This window comes from Schistocerca nitens, chromosome 5, assembly GCF_023898315.1.
Source record: "Schistocerca nitens isolate TAMUIC-IGC-003100 chromosome 5, iqSchNite1.1, whole genome shotgun sequence".
In the NCBI taxonomy this organism is placed as follows: Eukaryota; Metazoa; Arthropoda; class Insecta; order Orthoptera; family Acrididae; genus Schistocerca; species Schistocerca nitens.
In genome coordinates this window covers 227,049,012-227,071,104 of record NC_064618.1, presented here as the reverse complement: position 1 = coordinate 227,071,104, position 22,093 = coordinate 227,049,012, and the positions used below count along the sequence as shown (strand labels likewise).

General features: G+C 45.0%; 1 protein-coding gene across 3 annotated transcripts in view; it reads right to left on the bottom strand.

The window, feature by feature from the left end:
* The window catches only part of LOC126259302 (protein slit), an 839,566-nt gene that overhangs the window by 770,450 nt on the left and 47,023 nt on the right, over positions 1-22,093 (bottom strand). For all 3 annotated transcript variants that reach the window (XM_049955969.1, XM_049955971.1, XM_049955970.1), the window contains exon 2: positions 16,938-17,009. In XM_049955969.1, coding sequence (XP_049811926.1) covers positions 16,938-17,009 — 72 coding nt within the window. The remainder of the gene's footprint in view (positions 1-16,937; positions 17,010-22,093) is intronic.

The following is a 22,093-nucleotide window of genomic DNA, read 5'->3' as shown; positions in this document are numbered from 1 at the left end:
GTGTATAATTTGTTACCGCTACGCCATACAAATTGTCCAGCCGCAGATAGTGCTACCCGAGCAAAATGTTTGAGACCATCTAGAACAGCGGATGAAACGTAGTTGTGACCATCCTGGAAATTTGATAGATTTTCGGGATTTAATGATGAATGAGTGGTTTCAGTTGAATACGTCGTACTTGCGGACTCTCACCGTCATGTTTTGGAGTCGGGTACTTTGTGGAAGGCCGTTGCTCACTGCGAAACATACAGGATGTAACCCTCAGCGACTTCTGCAGCGACGACCGGTGTGGCCGAGCGGTTCTAGGCGCTTCAGTCTAGAGCCGCGCGACCGCTACGGTCGCAGGTTCGAATCCTGCCTCGGGCATGGATGTGTGTGATGTCCTTACGTTAGTTAGGTTTAAGTAGTTCTAAGTTCTAGGAAACTGATGACCTCAGATGTTAAGTCCCGTAGTGTTCAGAGCCATTTGAACCAACTTCTGCATCTAGAAATGGCCTAGCTGAAGAATTCGTCGCCGAAATGAGACCATTATTATAGCTAGAGGCAAAAAGCGTTCAGTAACCAAGACCGCATATTTTAGTTTTTATTTTTGACAACCGGTTTCGACAGATATAATTGTCATCTTCTGTTGAAACCGGTTGTCAAAAATTAAGATGAAATTATGCGATCCTGACTATTGAAAGTTTTTTACCAAGTAAAACATGAGAAAATTCGAAGCTAGAGGTGACGTTATACAGTCTTAGCGTGACGTTTTCTGTGGGTGACTAGCTTTCTACATCTACATTCTACATTTATACTCCGCAAGCCATCCAACGGTGTGTGGCGGAGGGCACTTTACGTGACACTGTCATTACCCCCCTTTCCTGTTCCAGTCGCGTATGGTTCGCGGGAAGAACGACTGCCGGAAAGCCTCCGTGCGCGCTCGAATCTCTCTAATTTTTACACTCGTGATCTCCTCGGGTGGTATAAGTAGGGGGAAGCAATATATTCGATACCTCATCCAGAAACGCACCCTCTCGAAACCTGGACAACAAGCTACACCGCGATGCAGAGCGCCCCTCTTGCAGAGTCTGCCACTTGAGTTTGCTAAACATCCCCGTAACGCTATCACGCTTACCAAATAACCCTGTGACGAAACGCGCCGCTCTTCTTTAGATCTTCTCTATCTCCTCTGTCAAACCGACCTGGTACGGATCCCACACTGATGAGCAATACTCAAGTATAGGTCGAATGAGTGTTTTGTAAGCCACCTCCTTTCGATCCGGTGTACTTATAGCACTCGAATGCGGTCTAACAATTGTTCGCCAGTTGGCGCGCCGCATTAAGACGTGCTTCTGTCGACTCTTTAAGTTGGCGGCAGTGTGAAGTTCCGCACGCTGCGGCTGCCCCCGGCAGCTAAGCGGACCGCAGAGGGTGCTGGGCGCGGTGCGGTTGTAAGGAGCGCTCGAGAGCCCGCCTCATCACCATTAGGTCGCCCACACGCCACGCGCCACTCCCCGCCAGACTCGATTACTCTAATTGCGGTCTCCGCCGCTCGCTTTTACAACATAATCCCGCGTCCGAGCAGGCGGCCCACGCGCAATTGTATTCGCGGCCGCGAGGCTGCGAGCACCAACTACACGCTGCCGCCTTTGTCCTCGCCTCGCGTGGCGGCGCTATCTGCGCCACCGCCGGCTGTGGCGGCCCTCCAGGAATCTGGTAATTCATTTCCCCGCGCACGACGGCCAGTTCTCTTTTTTTTTCACTAGACTACTGCCTGGCGGGTAATGCTCCCCTCTTAGTGTAAACATAGTTTAATGAACTGCGCCGGCAGCGTCAATATTTGCGGACGCGGCAGGGCCAGCAATAAATCTGCGATATTAATCAGACGGGCGCGGTGTGTTTTCGCAAGGCGCCGCCCGGCGCGCTGCGGTGCGGCGGCGCTGACTCACGGCCGGCGGCAGCAACGGTCCATCCATCACCGCGGCGCGAATCCCGTGTGTCGCTGCCGCCTGCTCCATTCCCCGGCGTGTACACAAGCGGAACAACGTTGCCGAGCCGCGTCATTCCGACGGCTTACGCGGTTTTAGAATAACGGCCACGAGCAGTACACACAGCAGCTTACAATGGAATTGGCCAGTGACTCACTATATTTAGTATACAACTTCATACAATCATTGAAGTTACTACCCAGTCCAATAACATTTTTCATGCAACACAAATTTCTGATCTTCAATTACGTTCAAACAGATGGTAAACCTGTTAGTATAGATCGATACCACCCTCACCGGCGTCGGACAGATGGCAACTGAAACGGACGTTGCTGACAGACGCCGATAGCTGTCGCACAGGGACCCGGCGGATCCAATAATGCACGCCCGCTGTGCTACGCCTTGAGCAGCTGCGACAAAGAGCGCCCTCTGTCGATACGACGTAGTATGGGTGGCGACAGCTAAACGGTTCAGTCGCAGTCTTCGGTCTCGGACAGCCTTCGACGGTTCGGTCGTGCATTAGTAACAGTGCTCTTTGGCTTCTTGTGATTGCTGGTCTTTAATGCTATTTATTGTTTTGTAAAGTTTCGTTGCAATGCGTAGAGAAAGGTGAAAGTTAAGTATTTTTGGGCCCACCCGGTTGGCCGTGCGGTCTAACGCACGGCTTTCCGGGCGGGAAGGAGCGCCTGGTCCCCGGCACCAATCCGCCCGGCGGATTTGTGTCGAGTTCCGGTGAACCGGCCAGTCTGTGGATGGTTTTTAGGCTGTTTTCCATCTGCCTCGGCGAATGCGGGCTGGTTCCCCTTATTCCGCCTCAGTTACACTATGTCGGCGATTGCTGAGCGCCGGCCGAAGTGGCCGAGCGGTTCTAGGCGCTTCAGTCTGGAACCGCGCGACCACTACGGTCGCAGGTTCGAATCCTGCCTCGGGCATGGATGTGTGTGACGTCCTTAGGTTAGGTTTAAGTAGTTCTAAGTTCTAGGGGACTGATGACCTAAGATGTTAAGTCCCATAGTGCTCAGAGCCATTTGAACCATTTGATTGCTGCGCAAACAAGTTCTCCACGTACGCGTACACCACCATTACTCTACCATTCAAACATAGGGGTTACACTCATCTGGTGTGAGACGTTCCCTGGGGGGTCCACCGGGGGCCGAACCGCACAATAACCCTGGGTTCGTTGTGGGGCGACGGAGGGGTGAAGTGGACTGCGGTAGTCGTCGTGGGGTTGTGGACCACTGCGGCTGCGGCGGGTCCGGAGCCTCTCCGTCGTTTCTAGGTCTCCCGTTAACATACAATACAATAAGTATTTTTACTTATTTACACAAGTTCCGTAGGACCAAATTGAGGAGCAAATCTCGAAGGTCGTGGAACGTATGAAATTACAACATAAAAGTAATAACAGATAAAAATAAAATGTTTATGAACCTCAAAAAAGTCAGTCCATAAGTTTAAGTAAACGCAATCAACAATACAAGAATCAGTTTAATTTTTCAAGGAACTCCTCGACGGAATAGAAGGTGTGACCCATGAGGAAACTCTTCAATTTCGATTTGAAAGCGCGTGGATTACTGCTAAAATTTTTGAACTCGAGTGGTAGGTTATTGAAAATGGATGCAGCAGTATACTGCACACCATTCTCCACAAGAGTTAAGAAGTCCTATCCAAATGCAGGTTGGATTTATGCCGAGTATTAATTGAGTGAAAGTTGCTTATTCTTGAGAATAGCCTAATATTGTTAACAACAAATGACAGTAACGGATATATATTGAGAGGTCAATGTCAAAATACCCAGACTCGTAAGCAGGGGTCGACAAGAGGTTCGTGAACTTAACACCACTCGTTGCTCGAACCGCCGGTTTCTGAGCCAAAAATACCCTTTTAGAATGGGGAGAGTTCCCTCAAAATATAATACCATACGACATAAACGAATGAAAATAAGCAAAGTAGACTAATTTTCGTGTCGAACGATCACTCACATCAGATACCGTTCGAATAGTAAAAATGGCAGCATTAAGACTTTGAACAAAATCCTGGAGGTTGGCGTTCCACGATAGTTTACTATCTATCTGAACACCTAGAAATTTGAACTGTTCAGTATCACCACTAATCATATGCCCATTCTGTGAAATTGAAACGTCAGGTTTTGTTGAATTGTGTATTAGAAACTGTAAAAATTGAGTCTTACTGTGATTTAGAGTTAGTTTATTTTCTACAAGCCGTGAACTTAGGTCATGAACTGAACTATTTGAAACCGAGCCAATGTTGCACACAACATCCTTTACTATCAAGCTAGTCTCATCAGCAAACAGAAATATGTTACAGTTACCCGTAATACTAGGGGGCATATCATTTGTATAAATAAGGAACAGGAATGGCCCCAACACTAATCCCTGATCCCTGGGGCACCCCCACTTGACCGTACCCCACTCAGACCCCACATCAAAGACATTCTCGACATTGTGAATAATGACCTTTTGCTGTCTGTTACTAAAGTAAGAGGGGAACGAATTGTGAGCTACTCCACGTATTCCGTAATGGTCCAACTTCTGGAGCAATATTTTGTGATCAACAGAATCAAACGCCTTAGTTAAATTAAAAAAAATATGCCTAGCGTAAAACCTCCATTTACTGTATTTACATGTTCGCTCATCATTTCTGCCGCTGTCCAGCTTCTGTACGACAACAGCTGCCGCACCACTCTATAGCTCACTTATTGTTGTGTGTGGAGTAGTACAAAACAGTACAATCTAATTTGTTCATATTCATAACTAGACATATAATGAAAAGTTGTTTCAGGCTGAAAATTGTAATACTAAAAATGTATCTAAAATATTTTATATATTTTGAGAAACATTTTGGGTATTAGGCCGCAACATTATAAAGCAATAAAGCAATTAAATTGCTGATGCGTCGACTGAAGAGGCCAGTGAAGAGGACCGTTACAAAGTCGGTCGAAATATCAGAAATTTAGTTGCTTTTAGTATTTTATAATGATGTGGCTGAATAACTAAAATTATTTTATTCAAAATGACACTGACTGTAGAAGCCTGAGGCCTGATATCAACATACGTAATGATTATTATTATTACATTTTTATGATCATTTATAGTATTTACAGAGTCGGCTGAATACCGCAAAGAAGCCACCAAGCAACCCAGCCACTGTTATCAACGCTATTTATTTACACAAACCGCGCCGTTCCCGGTTTAGAATCGACAGGTTCAACTTTTAGACACACACTTGCCAAAGAACCTGTCATTGCCTGTATATTTATTTATTCCAATCTTCTATTAGTCCATCTTCTCCTCTCTCCGACCATCTCCTGCTTCCCCCTCACGATTTTCATTTACTGCTTCCCCTTCTCTCTGAACACCTCCTCCTCAGCCGGACTCTGCGGCCGAGCGGTTCTAGGCGCTTCAGTCTGGAACCGCGCAGCTGCTTCAGTCGCAGGTTCGAATCCTGCCTCGGGTATTGCTGCGTGTGATGTCTTTCGGTTAGTTAGGTTTAAGTAGTTCTAAGTCTAGGGGACTGATGACCTCAGGTGTTAAGTCCCATAGTGCTTTGAGCCATTTGAACCATTTTTGAATCTCCTCCTCCCCACTCTAACCATTCCTTCTGTCTTTATCCACCCATCATCTCTCTATTCATCCCCAAAACCCTGTTCATCAACTTATCCTCTCCTTCTCTCTGCCTATCTCCACCAACCCCTCCTCTGTCGACATTCTCCAGTCCCCCTTCATTGTCCATCTCCTCTTCCCCTGTCTCTGTACAGCTCCTCTTCCCACTTTCTCCATGAATCTGCTCTCCCCCCCCCCCCCTCCCATCCATCTATCCATCTCCTCCTGTCACCCCCGCTATTGTCAATCTCCACTTCTCCATCTCCTTCTTCTCTGTTCATCTCCTCTACCCCATCTTTCTGCCAGTGTCCCTCCTCCTCCCCCTCTCTCAATCATTTCCCCTCTCTCCAATCTTTGTCCATCATCTTATCTGTGCCTATCTCCTCCTTTGCCTTCGCTATGTGTCCATCTCCTCATTCTCCCTCCTCGCTCCTTGTTATCACACCCACCCCAATGGGAGGCTGTTGGTTCTTACCCCTACAATATTTATATTCAGGTTGTAAGTAATATGTGTACCAAATTTGAATGAAATCGTTCCAGAGGCTTAGGATGAGCTTTTTATTCGAGTTTTTGCTCTCATACGCACATGTCAAATATATTTGAAGCATATTTAACATATGTCACGCGTATTTGTACACAAATTTCACCTGCATTTCTAGCGAATGTTGCCTTCCATTTTGACGCAACTTAATGTTTCTGACGTCGTATCTCCTGAACCAAGTTATCTACAGTGACACAATTTTGCAGGTATATCCAGTGGTATATGTGCCTACTGTCTGCAACATGTGTTATGAACAGAGTTGGTAGCAAAGAAGTAATACAATGTCATGCATGATATGCCAGTTTTTCATGCATCTCAGTACTTGATGTCATATCTCCTGAATTGTGTGTTATACAATGACACATTTTTGTAGGTACATTTAGCGGCAAATGTAGATATTGTCTGCGAGAAGTGTTACGACTCGAGTTAATAGCAACGAATTAGTAAATTTAAAAGTCTTGCATGATTCGCTAGTTTTCGGTGTTTATGACGTCATATCTCCTGAACTTAATGACGTACAATGATGCAATTTCTCTGGTACATTCAATGGCACATGTGTCATGCTTCATGTGGCAGTTAGGTTAGTAGTAAGCGACAAACTTTTTTCCTTTAGTCATTTTATGGAGGTCGTCAGCGAGAAAGAGTTCAGTACATGTTTTAAATTAGCTGCAACGACGGTCCAAGTTGAAGATAACCGTTTGGTAAAACACCGTGTCGAGATGCATGAAGAAGTCCGTAACGTCATTGATTGGTTTGGGGGAGGGGACCATAGTCAGCCTGTGTCGCCTGGCCACCAAGAGCTATTGCATGACTATTTGATTCACGGATCCTGTTATTTGGCTCCTTCTGTGTGTAGCGATTTTACGACTATGACGTGTGGGGCCTGAAGATGGCATCAATGTAATGCCGAAACTGGTAGCACATAGAAGTTCATAAAATGAAATAAATTTCTACAATACATACGGCTGTTGGTAAATTATTGCATCAAGAAGTTCATGCCAGCCGTTGTCTCACGGTCCATAATGGATCAAAGAAGACAGTCAACTTGGGTGCATGAAGCAGGTGCCTGCTGCGGAGGCCCATACGCAGTAACGTTCAGTGAACGGTCGTTGATGAGACACAGTTGGTAGCCACCTTAATTCGTCTAGGTGGTCTGTAGCTTGTGCACTTCTCGGCACCCATCGTTTCACTCCTCTCATTTATGGCGTGTGTTGCACCACAGTTGTCTCACCGGTTTCGGATAGCGCATTTTGCCACGCATAAACTTAACACGACGGCACGCGAACAGCTTACAGATTTATCCCTTATGGAAATACTTCCAACCTTGGTCCGAAAGCCAATGATCTTGTCCTTCTGTACGTCAGATAAATCGACCCATTTGCGCATTACGACAACGACTGCACTGTTTCCCGTGCCCCCACTACAACCTTTATATACTTTCCACTGCTGGTACCTGCCGTCTGTGAGTGGTCATGCCACGTTCACGTCGAACATAGGTGGTCATCACAGAAATGTGATTGCACCGTGTATTACATTAAAACAGTAAACATCTCCGCGGTATAGAGCGCCTCTTTTGTACCATCTGCCAGTGAAGGTTGTTCAGCATCGCTCTCACGCTTACTAAACAGTCCCGTGACGAAATGTGCCACACTTCATTGGACCTTCTCTGTACATGGTAAGAGTCGCAGACTGATGAGAAATACTTGACACACGTTTGATGAAGATGATGATGATGATTGGTTTGGGGGGCGCTCAACAGCGCGGTTATCAGCACCCGTAAATATTCCCAGCCTTTGTTCAGCCCAATCTCGCCACTTTCATGAATGAGGACGAAATGATGAGGACAACACAAACACACAGTCATCTCGAGGCAGGTGAAAATCCCTGGCCCCGCCGGGAATCGAACCCGGGACCCCGTGCTCGGGAAGCGAGAACGCGACCGCGAGACCACGAGCTGCGGATGACACACCTTCGAACTTCATGTAAATCACAAGTACGAAAATGTTTGGTTTCCATATTTTTATATATCTTTGATAATCTTTGGTGGCCAGCACTGTTTCAGAGGCTAAGACATCTGGAGGTACCGCAATCACTGTACAACAGTTTTCTGGACTACTGTAAAGACCGAGTAGTCGAATGGCAGATGGACAGCCGGAAAGTAATTAAAAGAATTACCAAAGGCTGTCCTCAAGGGTCGATCTGCGGCCCCATCTTCTGGGACATAACAATCGAACCCCTCCTACAACTTATGGATGGGGATGACAGGTCAGACGGGATTGTCGCCTACGCAGATGACCTATTAGTTGTAGTCACTGCAAACAACAGAGCCCAGTTAGAAGAGAAAGCCAGTGGATTACTACAAACAATTACTCAGTGGTGTCACAACAAACTCAGGATAGCCGAAAACAAAACAACATACACTTTACTGAAACGATCACTCCAAAGGAATCCTTCGGTTAAAATTGGGGACACAAACATCAAACGAGCACGCATTACGCGCTATCTTGGGGTACACATCGGTGAAAAATTGAATTTCCACGAACACATAAGGCTGACAACAGACAAAGCAGAAAAAATACTCCACAAACTGGTGAGGCTAAATTCAAAACAGTACAGACTACCTCTACCAGTCATACGTACATACCACTGTGCGCTCTTCGAATCAGTACTCAGCTTTGCAGCTAGCACGTGGGCACATAGACTGAACGTGGTCACCAACAAAGCATCCGTCAGACGAGGGCAGAGAAGTGTCCTACTTAGGCTATCTGGAGCCTTCGGTACCACCTCAGCGGATGCACTGTGTGTGGTGCTCGGAATATGCCCCATAGATATCACGATCAAATACAGAGCTGCGAGGTACTGGTTAAAGGTGGGGAGACTAGATAAGGTACACACAATAACCGGTGTGCCCATAGAGACGATACGTCACCTTAAAAGTTGGCGTTTGGATACATGGCAAGGTGAGTGGGATGTAAGTGATAAGGGACGTAGGCTGCACGACTTCCTCCCTGACATAAGGGAGCGGTTGAGAATGAGACATATCGATCCCAGCCGCGGTATGGTACATTTCTTAACCGGGCACGGACCTTATCCCACGCACTTAAACCGCGTGAGTCTGAGGCAGACACCTACATGCACATGCGGGGAAGAAGGTTCCCCAGAACACACTGTCTTTTTCTGCGGGCAATACACGAACAATAGACATACACTACACTTAGATTACACAGATACAGACATAGATATATACACAGCAATTAGAGACGAAGAACAATGGGCACAATTAAACGCACTGACAAACAGTATTTCAAAAACAACACATGAAGAGTATATGCGGACACGACATCACAGACATGCCTATGTGCAGCGTAACAGAAATCTCCAGAGGATGGACAGCGATACCCACAGTGACAGCGAAAATAGTGAAAATGAGGAGGAACAGGAGGAGGAAGCTGAGATGTGACAGTAAATAAGCAAATTGCTGGCAATCTAGCCAAGAAAACACCAAATGCTGTACAAGGATGCGCACCTAATGTAGTTAATACATAGGATTAGTAACAAATAGGATAAGAAACATTATTTCTCTACTAATAACCATTTGTGTGTGTGTGTGTGTGTGTGTGACTGGCGGTCAACGGCTCGATGAAATCATTCCGAGGTATTCACCGTCAATCACACTCGGTGATGGTACTAACATATCTCTCATCTATCCTATCTTCTTTTTATATTCTTCTTAAAAACAACAAAATTTTATTTATATTTCAACCTCAAATTATTGTTATTTTGAATCATTCTTTGTAAATGTTGTAGATAAAACAAAAGGAAAGAAAACTGTAAAAAGATGAAAAACGAAAATTGTAAGATGTACGACCTGTTTTAAACAGCAGGTAACAGGTCCATAATTTGGCAATAAATAAATAAAATTTGTTTCCATATTGATTTAGATCTACAAAATGCAATATGTCCATGGGAACTGGCAACCATTGAGACTGCACGTGTTTGTAAGGAAGTAATACTGTCGGCGGTATGGGCTGGTGTGCGACGTGTGTGGTGTGTTGCCGGAGAACGGAATGAGGCTGGGGAGCATGACAGGGGTGGGTCTGGAAGGAGGGGAGGGTTCGTGGCTGTCAGCGACGGTTGCAGCAGCAGCGGCAGCGAGGGATGCAATCAGCGGTCCGCTGAGAGCCTACCGGCACTCGGCCGCTTAATCGCCCGGAAACTTGTCGGCTCGCTGCCGCCACCCCGCGCCGCACCGCGTCGCTAGCCGCGGGGAATGTGCGGAACTACTCTCGCCCTGCTCTCAGACTGCTCCTCGCCCTGCGCCTTGCTCGTGACTCGCCTGCAAACTTCAACGCCGGCGGCAAGCAAGGCGATTGGGCCGCAGGTGGTCTGCGAAATGCGAGCATGTCATCGGCATAACCGCCGGTAGGCTCGATAGTGTGTGTTTTGGCAGTACCTGTGAAACAACGGAGCCACGCTCAGTGCGTCAGTGAAGTTGATTATTTGCCCGAAGACGCGGCGGCAGAATTGAGATCGCCAACTACCAACGATTATGCCAAGCAGCAATCATTGTGGGAGAACAGGGCAACTCCAGGAACACCTCCCGTCAGCCTGTCATAGATATAGACCCTTTGGTTGTCATCATCATGAACATTTTCAGGTTTGGCAACTTTAGCTGTTTCGAAACCAAGCGATTTAAAGCTTGAAAGATTCCCATCAAGACTCTTGGCATAGGGACGCCAGATGAAAGTTAACCATTTTGCTGTGGAGACTTAAAACCGTCTGGCAACGCTCGTATTTCTGCTTTGATTTTTGTGGATTTTCTTGTTTCTATATTGGTCCCCAACCAAGGGAAAACCGACACCTGACATCGGCATTATTAAAAAGAGGTAGTCATTGCAACTAGCCCTGAATGAAAATGGCGCAACGGATAACTGGGGAGGGAGCTTGAGAGCGCTAACTAGAGAACAGGGCGTGCCCTATTTTGCACGTTACTTGGCAAGGGGCTGGAGGACTCACATGCTGATGTGTGGGTCCCTGCGTTCTATTTTATTTTAAATGAATTCTTTTAACTTGACTCCTTTGTGACTTTTAGGGTATGTTAAAGATTGATGACCATTCATAACCTATTTATTTTAATCATTCGACTTTACAGCGATTACAGTAAGTATTCCAGTTTACAGGGATTACATTTTTACAACTTATAGCTCGGCTATAGTGTATGCTAATCTGGACGCACATTATTGTTTTACGGGCAAATGTCTACAACCAAATTCTACCATTACTTCACACAGAATATCCACTATGTGAGAGGAGGATAATGGGCAAACTGGGGACCAGACACATTAACACGGGGGGTCGAAGGAGTTTAGGTGAGCGATGTCTATTTTGTCGTTACTTGAAACTCGTGCCCTCCGGAAACGAACGATCGACCAAAGGAACTACAGTACACTCAGCTACAAAGGGAGTGGAGACAACTAATTTAACTATGCCATTCGTGCACCCAGGTTTGTCGTTGAGTACAGCATCGCAGGCGCTCCCGTCTGTGATGCAGCGTCAAGGGTAACCGCAGCCTTGGTCTCCGAGCTGATAGTCCATGCTGCTGCAAACGTCGTCGAACTGTTCGTGCAGATGGTTGTTGTCTTGCAAACGTCCCCATCTGTTGAGTCAGGGATCGAGACGTGGCTGCACGATCCGTTACAACCATGCGGATAAGATGCCTGTCATCTCGACTGCTAGTGATACGAGGCCGTTCGGATCCAGCACGGCGTTCCGTATTACCCTCCTGAATCCACCGATTCCATATTCTGCTAACACTCATTGGATCTCGACCAACGCGAGCAGCAATGTCGCGATAGACTACAATCCGACCTTTATCAAAGTCGGAAACGTGATGGTACGCATTTCTCCTCCTTACACGAGCCATCACAACAACGTTTCACCAGGCAACACCGGTCAACTGCTGTCTGTGTATGAGAAATCGGTTGGAAACTTTCCTGATGTCAGCACGCTGTAGGTGTCGCCACCGGCGCCAACGTTGTGTGAATGCTCTGAAAAGCTAATCATTTGCATATCACAGCATCTTCTTCCTGTAGGTTAAATTTCGCGTCTGTAGCACGTCATCTTCGTGGTGTGGCAATTTTAATGGCCAGTAGTGTATTTGGAAGTGCCGTTGTCTATTTGAAGAGAATCTATGCCAGTAGACAATGGCACTGTCAGATATGGCTATATGAGATGAGAGGTGTATTATATTGAGCATATGTGCTCACTTTCGTAACCTTTTTACGAAAGTTTGATATAAAACTTTAGTGTGATTTGAAATTTTGTTCTTTCTGTTTTTACTTAGTAGACTTTGAAATACAAACCCAGGATTAAACTGGAAATTGCAAAGTTACCGCACATATGAGGAATGGCCAGTGTCGAAATTCTGATTACTATTTACGCATGGATGCGTCATTGTCAGCAAGATAAAATGTCATTTTTGCAACAATTTTTTTAGTCGAGGTGTGAGCCGGCTGCCGCACAAACACATGTCTGCTACGGAGAGCTGAGAAGTGGAGGGAATTTGATAAGGCGATGGAAATTTCGCCGGTCGGCGGGCAGCGTAGCAAATCGTGAAAAATTGCGTCGCGTGTGGCGGCGCAGTCTGTTTCCCGCTAATCGGCTGTCCAGATGGGCAGCGCGAGATACTGACCCAGAGAGCGGGCGCAGCCGAGTGACGCGGGCAGCGGCCGGCCGGCAAAGAGCGGCGCAGGTCCGGGAGCTGAGCCCTGCGGCTGGCCAGGGCATCAGAGCGCTCACGCATCGCACGCAGGAGGGGCACCAGTAGAGATGGGTAGTTCGCGAACGAACGGGTGCAAAGGAACGGTTCACCAAGATGAACGAAAGGACCGAGGAACGAATTCCGAGGAACGATCGGTTCATAGTTCACTTCGGTCGCGGCGGTCTACTTATAGTTCCCGGGAACGAGGAACGATCGGTTAATAGTTCACTTCGGTCGCGGCGGTCTACTTACAGTTCCCGGGAACGAGGAACGATCGGTTCATAGTTCACTAGTTCACTTCGGTCGCGGCGGTCACTTCGGCAGTTCTCGTTCCAGCCTCGGTCGCGTGCTCGTCTCAGTCTCGGTCTCCCTCGGCCGCACTCGTCGTTCTTCGCATGACCACCTGTCTCAGTTCCACTGCCGACTGCTCCTAGTTGTTCAGTATCCACTTGTTCGTTTCGTTCACTGCACTCTCCCATTTTACGTGTGTTCCAAACTGTTCTTGCACTTGATTCTGGCTGTTCAGCGCCCACGACCGGTGATCAAAAAGTATTTTATAGTTACGTTAATTACATAAAAATTCTAGGTACGTCTTTTCAGGTAACAAAAGGGCATATCAGCTCACTTCGTTATATCGAGGAACAGCAGAAGACATACTTATAACAAGGCAAGTTTTTTTGTTATTCATATATTTTTTGGTTTCATCGACTTGATTTAGCAACTAACTTTCAATAATTTGCTTAATTTTTAGTGTAAGAAAATTCATATAAAACGATTTTCGTGTATCTTTCATATACAAAGTATTACATTTAGGAAGGCTCTAATTATTTTTAAGTTTGGTTGTTTCCTATTTGCATTACCTGCTAGTTAGGTTTCTTTGGGGGAAAAAAGTGGGTTGTGGGTCATTTTGGCTCAGTAGGAAAAGCGGTGCCTCTCCATTTGAAAAGAGTGCCATAAAATCGTATTTACTTATTATCTCAAAAACATTTGTTCAGGAGGAGCTTCCAAACCAAAAACTTTATTACTGCGAACTTAATTATTATTATTATTGCTGCATTAACTTTAATAATGCAACATAAAAACCTTATTTTTACTAAGCGTGTGACGCAAGTATGATGAGAAAACCACATTTTATTTTATGCTTCCATAAAGTCTCTACTTCGCCTACGAACTAAGAGACAACGTGAAGTATATACGAGGTGTAAACGATTATTGTTTACAACGTAGCATAGCTATGTTGCGGAAGTCGAAACGAAGAATTTTATACAAGACACTTGTGGTCTATTAAGTTGGGAAACAGCCACCAACAGGTTTACAAGACTACATGAGCTATAGCCCATGCGCGTCGCGTGAGATTTTCATGTTCTCTTCTACAGCTCTCTACACATCGTCATCGATTGTTTCGCAATTGTTGCTTGCATTAGCTTGTTGTTTCTTCACTGCCTAATTATTACATGTTTGTCTGTTTGTTGTATCTGCTCGTATGGGCAACACATCGTCCGTAATTGGCGAGCAGTCTGTACTCGAGGCCGGTTTTCCGTGCGTCACCCAATATTATTTCCCTGCGATCAGCCACACAACGCTACAGTTGGCTGAACGAGAGGTTCTGCAGAATCACGGAAATTACTTCTAAAAGTGTGTAAGAATTCTGTAATGAATAAAAACTCTATATTCTAGGGGGGAGGCAAGTGCCCCCTCTTGGTGCCCTCCATCCTTCAGTCACCTACACTACTAGTTTTCAGTTTTTCATAAGAACCACATACCAAGCACAAATGAACGGTGAACGAGTAAACATGAACGGTTCCCAAAAAAGAACGATCAGCAGTGAACTAGTTCCCAAGGATGAACGAGTTTGCCCATCTCTAGGCACCACAGTCCCTACTCGGCAACCTACGAGCGGAGACATCTCGCGGTTTTACGACAGACGCGTGTTCACTTCAGTACCTCCTAGCAGAGGCATGTAGCTCTGGTAACTTGTCGTGGTTGTTCTCATTTTTTTATTATCATAAAGTAACGCTTTAATTACAGTTCTAAGGTAGAGGACGATTTATCAGTCGACGCAAGTGCACCATTTATTTTACTGCAAGAAGCTGATAATCAGAAACGAAGAAATGACACTTGTGGACGATATCTCTTTTAAAAGGTAGGGAGCAGTGTGGTGGGACAAATTAGTCTGACCTTACAGCTGATTTGGAATACGGGGGATTTCATATTTTATCCAAATGAAAGCTACAGATTTCGAAATCTTATTTAATTACGTATGCCCTGGAATTTCAAAGATGACATCTTTTCAGGAAAAATCTACAAATGGTTCAAATGGCTCTGAGCACTATGGGACTTAACATCTGAGGTCATCAGTCCCCTAGAACTTAGAACTACTTAAACCTAACTAACCTAAGGACATCACACACATCCATGCCCGAGGCAGGATTCGAACCTGCGACCGTAGCAGTCGCGCGGTTCCTGACGGAAGCACCTAGAAACGCTCGGCCACAGCGGCCGGCGACACATGTACCTGCAGCAGACAGGATGAAGTTTACACTGAGATATTTAGCTACTGGGCGAATAGACGTCAATAAAGGCTCTTTTTCTTTGTCATACTGTTCACATAACTTTAGCTAGCCTACTTCGCTCCAAGAGTCTTTTCAGTTATAACTGCACTTCGTTGGATCCCATCAACATTTCCGTTCATGATAAAACTATCAGCTTTAATGCTGTCTCCGTATTCCGCCCCATAGTCCAGTATTTTTAAACTCATTAACACACACCCGTTCAACAGACGCAGCAAATTGCTACAAACCAACGAAGATTCGACCCGGCGTCCAGACTGAGATGCGTCTCAAGACAAACCTACCGCCAACGCTTTGACTTTAACCGTCCGCAGTTCGACCCATAACCAACGCCGACCGCTTGGTTGGCTCCGGTTTGACGCCTCTTCATACTAAGCAAATCTCGGCCAATGAAGCGGTTGGTTCGTGTTACGGTGTACTCCGTATCATTATAAAGTGTATTTCCAGTGTTGCATCAAATACTGTACGTGATATGCGTAAAATACAGATACAGCGAAGAGGCGCTGCTGAGTCACAATCGCAAACAAGATGCACATCTGTAGAAGTATGCCGGCCGGAGTGGCCGTGCGGTTCTAGGCGCTACAGTCTGGAACCGAGCGACCGCTGCGGTCGCAGGTTCGAATCCTGCCTCGGGTATGGATGTGTGTGATGTCCTTAGGTTAGTTAGGTTTAATTAGTTCTAAGTTCTAGGCGACTGATGATCTCAGAAGTTAAGTCGCATAGTGCTCAGAGCCATTTGAACCATTTTTTTGTAAAAGTATTGTAAGTGTTTATGAACGAAAAAAAGTTCTTTTATGACAAGTAACTGTGCTCACTGCATCCAGGTAACTAATCCTGGGACAATTATTAAGAAAATGATCATCGCCTGCAGAAGATAGCCGGCCGGGGTGGCCGAGTGGTTTCTTGGCGCTACAGTCTGGAACCGCGCGACCGCTACGAATCCTGCTGCGGGCATGGATGTGTGTGACGTCCTTAGGTTGGTTAGGTTTAAGTAGTTCTAAGTTTTTTGCAGAAGATACAGCGGCGGTTAAGAATTAATGTACAGATGAACCGCCGTGGTTCGCATATTATTTCATTTACTACTACTTTCATTCATCAGGCTCAAGCATCTTCAGATATTTATTGCCATTTATTAACACGAACGTATTGCCATCATGGCAATGGGTAAACCAAATAATACTGCCACCTATGGTGATTTATCTCTACATTAAGAAAAACATGGTGGCCAATATGATCCGATAATTTCTCTCTTTCTTTTTTCCTCGAGAACATTTGTGTAATACGTACTGAGCTGCAAGACAATGTTTTTACTTGAAACTGATTATACCGGAACTTGGGGAAAATCGTCCATTTTAAGTTAGTTTGACGTATAACCGCAACACATGTGCAGAAAATTCCCTTTCACAAAGAGAGTAGAGCTAGTGCTGAATTATAAGTGGCACTTGGTTGTATGGTAAGAAGCTGTAGAGTACTTACAGCCGCTCGAGCGCCATCAGGTCCTGGAAGGCGCCGCGCTCCACCGTGTGGATCTGGTTGTCCTGCAGCTGCCTGCAACAGCACAACGAAACGCACATGTCACACGTTTACTTCTTGCCTTCCGTAATACACATCAACTCAGTAACGTAATTAACTAAACTGAGATACATTCAGAAGTTGTTAAGTATGCTTGTAGTCTGATTACACACCTTCCGTCCAAAAAGTTCCGGTACTCATTTTTTTTATTACTGGCGAATAAGCGACTCTAGCGCAGCAACTACGGTGGCAGCTGGAGATAACAACTGTAAACAACTGATGTTCATTCGAACAGTCAGTTGAGAGCAGGAAGTTTTAAACATTGGACGTGTGGCTGTAGTGTGTCAACATTGTTCTGTCACAAATCGAAATGGAGCAATATCTCTAGATCAAACGTTGAAGATGAAACAAGTGTGTCTACAGTTTTTACCGCTCACCTTGGCTTGCGAACCAAAACAATGACTCCAGGACGCCTGCTGCGACTTGATTCAGATGCAAAACACGGACAATTCTTTTCTGGAAGAAATCATCATCGGTGACAAGACTTGGTGCTATCAATACGAACCATCCACAAAACGACGAAGCACACACAGGGTACGTACTTTACCTATGATATACACAATTGCATTTATCTTTAAAAATACGTAAATGCAAAATAAAGGCTGTAACGAGAAAAAGAAGCCGCGCGGGTTTAGCCGAGCGGTCTAGGACGCAGCAGTCATGGACTGCGTGGCTGGTCCCGGGGGAGGTTCGAGTTCTCCCTCGGGCATGGGTGTGTGTGTTTGTCCTCAGGATAATTTAGGTTCCTCACAAGCGACTTCTAATCAAGCTGCGGGCTTATGGGGTATCGTCTCAGTTGTGCGACTGGATTCGTGATTTCCTGTCAGGACCTCGCAGTTTCGTAGTAATAGACGGCAAATCATCGAGTAAAACTGAAGTGATATCAGGTGTTCCCCAGGGAAGCGCCCTGGGACCTCTGCTGTTACTGATTTATATAAATGACCTGGGTGACAATCTGCGCAGTACTCTTAGGTTGTTCGCAGATGATGCTGTAATTTACCGTCTAGTAAGGTCATCCGAAGACCAGTATCAGTTGCTAAGCGATTTAGAAAAGATTGCTGTATGGTGTGGCAGGTGGCAGTTGACGCTAAATAACGAAAAGTGTGAGGTGATCCACATGAGTTCCAAATGAAATCCGTTGGAATTCGATTACTCGATAAATAGTACAATTCTCAAGGCTGTCAATTCAACTAAGTACCTGGGTGTTCAAAATTACGAACAACTTCAGTTGGAAAGACCACATAGATAATGTTGTGGGGAAGGCGAGCCAAAGGTTAGGTTTCGTTTCATTGGCAGGACACTTAGAAGATGTAACAAGTCCACTAAAGAGACAGCTTACACTACACTCGTTCGTCCTGTGTTAGAATATTGCTGCGCGGTGTGGGATCCTTACCAGGTGGGATTGACGGAGGACATCGAAAGGGTGCAAAAAAGGGCAGCTCGTTTTGTATTATCACGTAATAGGGGAGAGAGTGTGGCAGATATGATACGCGAGTTGGGATGGAAGTCATTAAAGCAAAGACGTTTTTCGTCGCGGCGAGATCTATTTACGAAATTTCAGTCACCAACTTTCTCTTCCGAATGCGAAAATATTTTGTTGAGCCCAACCTACATAGGTAGGAATGATCATCAAAATAAAATAAGAGAAATCAGAGCTCGAACAGAAAGGTTTAGGTGTTCGTTTTTCCCGCGCGCTGTTCGGGAGTGGAATGGTAGAGAGATAGTATGATTGTGGTTCGATGAATCCTCTGCCAAGCACTTAAATGTGAATTGCAGAGCGGTCATGTAGATGTAGATGTAGTGTGTAAGCTTAGGGACTGATGACCTAAGCAGTTAAGTCCCATAAGAATTCACACACATTTGAACATTTTTTAGAGAAAAAGAAACCAACATTTCACGATTACAAGATCAGTGGTAAACAGCGGCAATGGACAAAGGAAAAGCGTTAAATTTTTTGACACATAATGAGCTCACAAAACAAAGAGTGACCCACTTAACAAAGTCCATCTGGAGCTATTGTATTTGAACGTACCAACTTATCAACTGATTCTAATTGACCACTGGGAATGAACGTACGGCATTGTGGGCCGGGAGTCCCCCATTCGGGGATGTTCGGCCGCCGAGGGCACGTACTTATTGCAAACTACTTATTGCATACGACGCTACATTGGGCGACTTGCGCGTTGGAGATGAGGATGAAATGATGATGACAACACAACACCCACTCCCTGAGCGGTGAAAATCTCCTGACCCAGCCGGGAATCGAAACTGGGCCCCTTGGCGTGGGATTCCACCGCGCTGACCACTCAGCTAACGGGGCGGACTAACTCACCACTATGATCACTACATAACTTCTTGAAATGTTGATTTCCTAACACGATGTGTAACATATAATTTCTCGGGCGAAAATGTGTGCTAACCTTTTTGGATACTGCAGTCACCTTGGCCACTTTCCGGCTGAAGGAGGAAAGGGTTTTTTGTTCGGCCTGAAAATGATTGCTCAGTAATTCCCTAATCCTCCTACATGGGTGGTGGTCGGAGCCGACTAGCTGACTTCAAGGACGAGTAAATAAATGTTCCAGAAAAAAATTATAAAAGCGCTGCAAGGAAGCAGCACCCTACAAAATCTTTCTTACTGGGAGCAGGAAATGGTCACTGGAAATGCCTACATTCAGCTCCCGATTATTCTTGGCTTAAGGCCTATCCGTTAAATAAACCCGTGGAGCCAGTCCTCGTGGTGTAGAGCTGGTGTTTTCGCATTTCGGATGTCGGAAGAGGGTGGTTCTTCGAAGCTAACCAAGTTATTTCATGCAGTAAGTGAAACTGAGAGACACCTATAATGCACAGCAGTGTGCAGGTGTGGATTTCGTGCTGAACTTTCCGGTGTTCCGGGAGAGTCTTGCTTTTAAGTGATAGGTCTGGTGCTTGGCTGGCAGAGAAAGCCCTTACATAATGTCGCGGAGACAGTAGCTAGCTAGAAGATTCCGTGAAGTAATGGAGGCGGAGTTAGCGCGGTTAAGTAGATGCCAGCAAATTATACACGGGTCGGTGGAAATCCGAGAGTGGTTTGTTTGTGTGTCTCTTCCTGTACTAACTTCGAACTGTATTCTCGTTGTGCTGTTGCGGTGAGTATTGGCGAGACTTGCTAGTATCCAGTCGGAGGTAGTTTGTTGAACTGCATGCGTTGAACACATTCCGATCCACAAGATCTCGGAATCTTCCCTGAAAGTAATTAGACAGCTACAGGGCTTTTAATTATTGACTCTCAGAGCAAAGCTGGCGACCCTTGTCTACAGGGGAACGGGAACTCGACCGACAAACTTTCAGACGAGGTAGTGTGGAGCAAACAAGGGAAAAATTGTAGACAATATAGGATCTATCATGTATATCTTAAATATTATCACTTTTTCATCTTCGTTACTGTGAAACACATCTCTACTACTGGCAGCACTTTGCTTTTCGTAATTTCAGAAGAGGTAGTATTGACCAAAACAAGAAAAAACGGGTCCAGTAAACATGGTCTCTAAAGCGCATACTTTACGAGCTATTAGCAGTTGGTCATCTTCGCTACTGTGAAACACGTCCCTTCTTCTAAATAGCTCTTAAGGTATGCAACTTAGGGCTCAGGTTTACTGAACATTCTTTCTTGTTTTGATCCGCTTTACCTCCAACCAAAATATAGAAAGAAAAAGCTAGCAGCAGAAGAAATGTGTTTCACAGTATCGCAGATGGACTAGTGCTAATAGCTCTTAAGGTTTTTCAAATAACACATTTACTAGCTTTTTTCCCCTTGTCTTAGTCCAAACTATCATCTCTGAAAGTCGAGTTCTGGCTCATTCTCAATATTACTAAACCGTGTCACGGAACCTAAAACCAATTCCAGGTTCTCTGTCTAACGGCTTTCGGGGGCAACGAATATTTGATTTTCAATATTTCGCGTAATTATTGACCACATTCAAAATTTTGTCACTACCTATTCATTAAGAGATATAATCTTATGTTAAATGTTGTAAGAAGTGTATATTTCTATTGTCTATTGTCAAACCACAATTTATGAATGATGTTTATATTTTATTAATTGGATTAAGTACGAATATTAATATTTGTCATGCTGGAAATAACTGTGGTAGCAGGGAATGTCTGCACCAAAGTATTGTTGGCAGGAGAGACCGCACATTGATATAATTTTAAAAAGGTTATGAGAGACCGCGTATGGATATATTTTAAGAAAAGAGCGGGAAAGACCGCGCATTGATACATTTTTTAATGGTAGCAGGGACTGTCTGCACTAGAAAGCATTGTTGGCTGGAGAGACCGCACTTTAGCGTTCGTAGGAAGTCAGTAGTAAGCGAGATGTGAAGTGAGTCGGTAGCAGGTCTCAAGCGAGAGGTTGAGAGGAGCGGTGTGTCTGCCAGCCACCAGCTACGATTTACAAGAGATTATAAACGGATGTACAGAGACATCAGCTAACTATTATCATAAGAGGAACTAATATTATTGAATTATTTTTTTTTTTTTTTTTTGAGAAACTCAAGACGACTGAAGGTATGTTTGCACAATGCTAGTTGTATGATTATTGTAAAAAGGAAGTCCCATTTGAATGTTTGTTAAATCATTTCATTCATAATATAATTAATTTTTGGCAGCAATATTGCATTACTGATTATAATCCATCCCAAAAGCCATCATCGTAAACCTCTGCAAAATTTTATTGTTGTCAAGAAAAAGTTTAACTATGAATTACGTAACTTCAGTCAAATAAATTAAAGAATAACGTCAGCTTTGGGAATAAATACAGCCACTTATTATGACAACCCACCAGCAGCTAATAGAGTATAGTAAAACAGAGTAAGTATAGTCATGTCGCAGTTCGATGTAGCAGTCATATGGCGATCGAGTAACAGTAAAAAAGGTAAGGAACAGTTTTGGATTATTGCAGGTAACGACTGAGGGCCACGACGACGACACATTCTATGTTTCGTCGAAATAACTAGAAAATCACTTTTAATAAGCAGCATTTAAATTTGTATGCGAAGATTGAGAAAGAGAATTAATTTCAA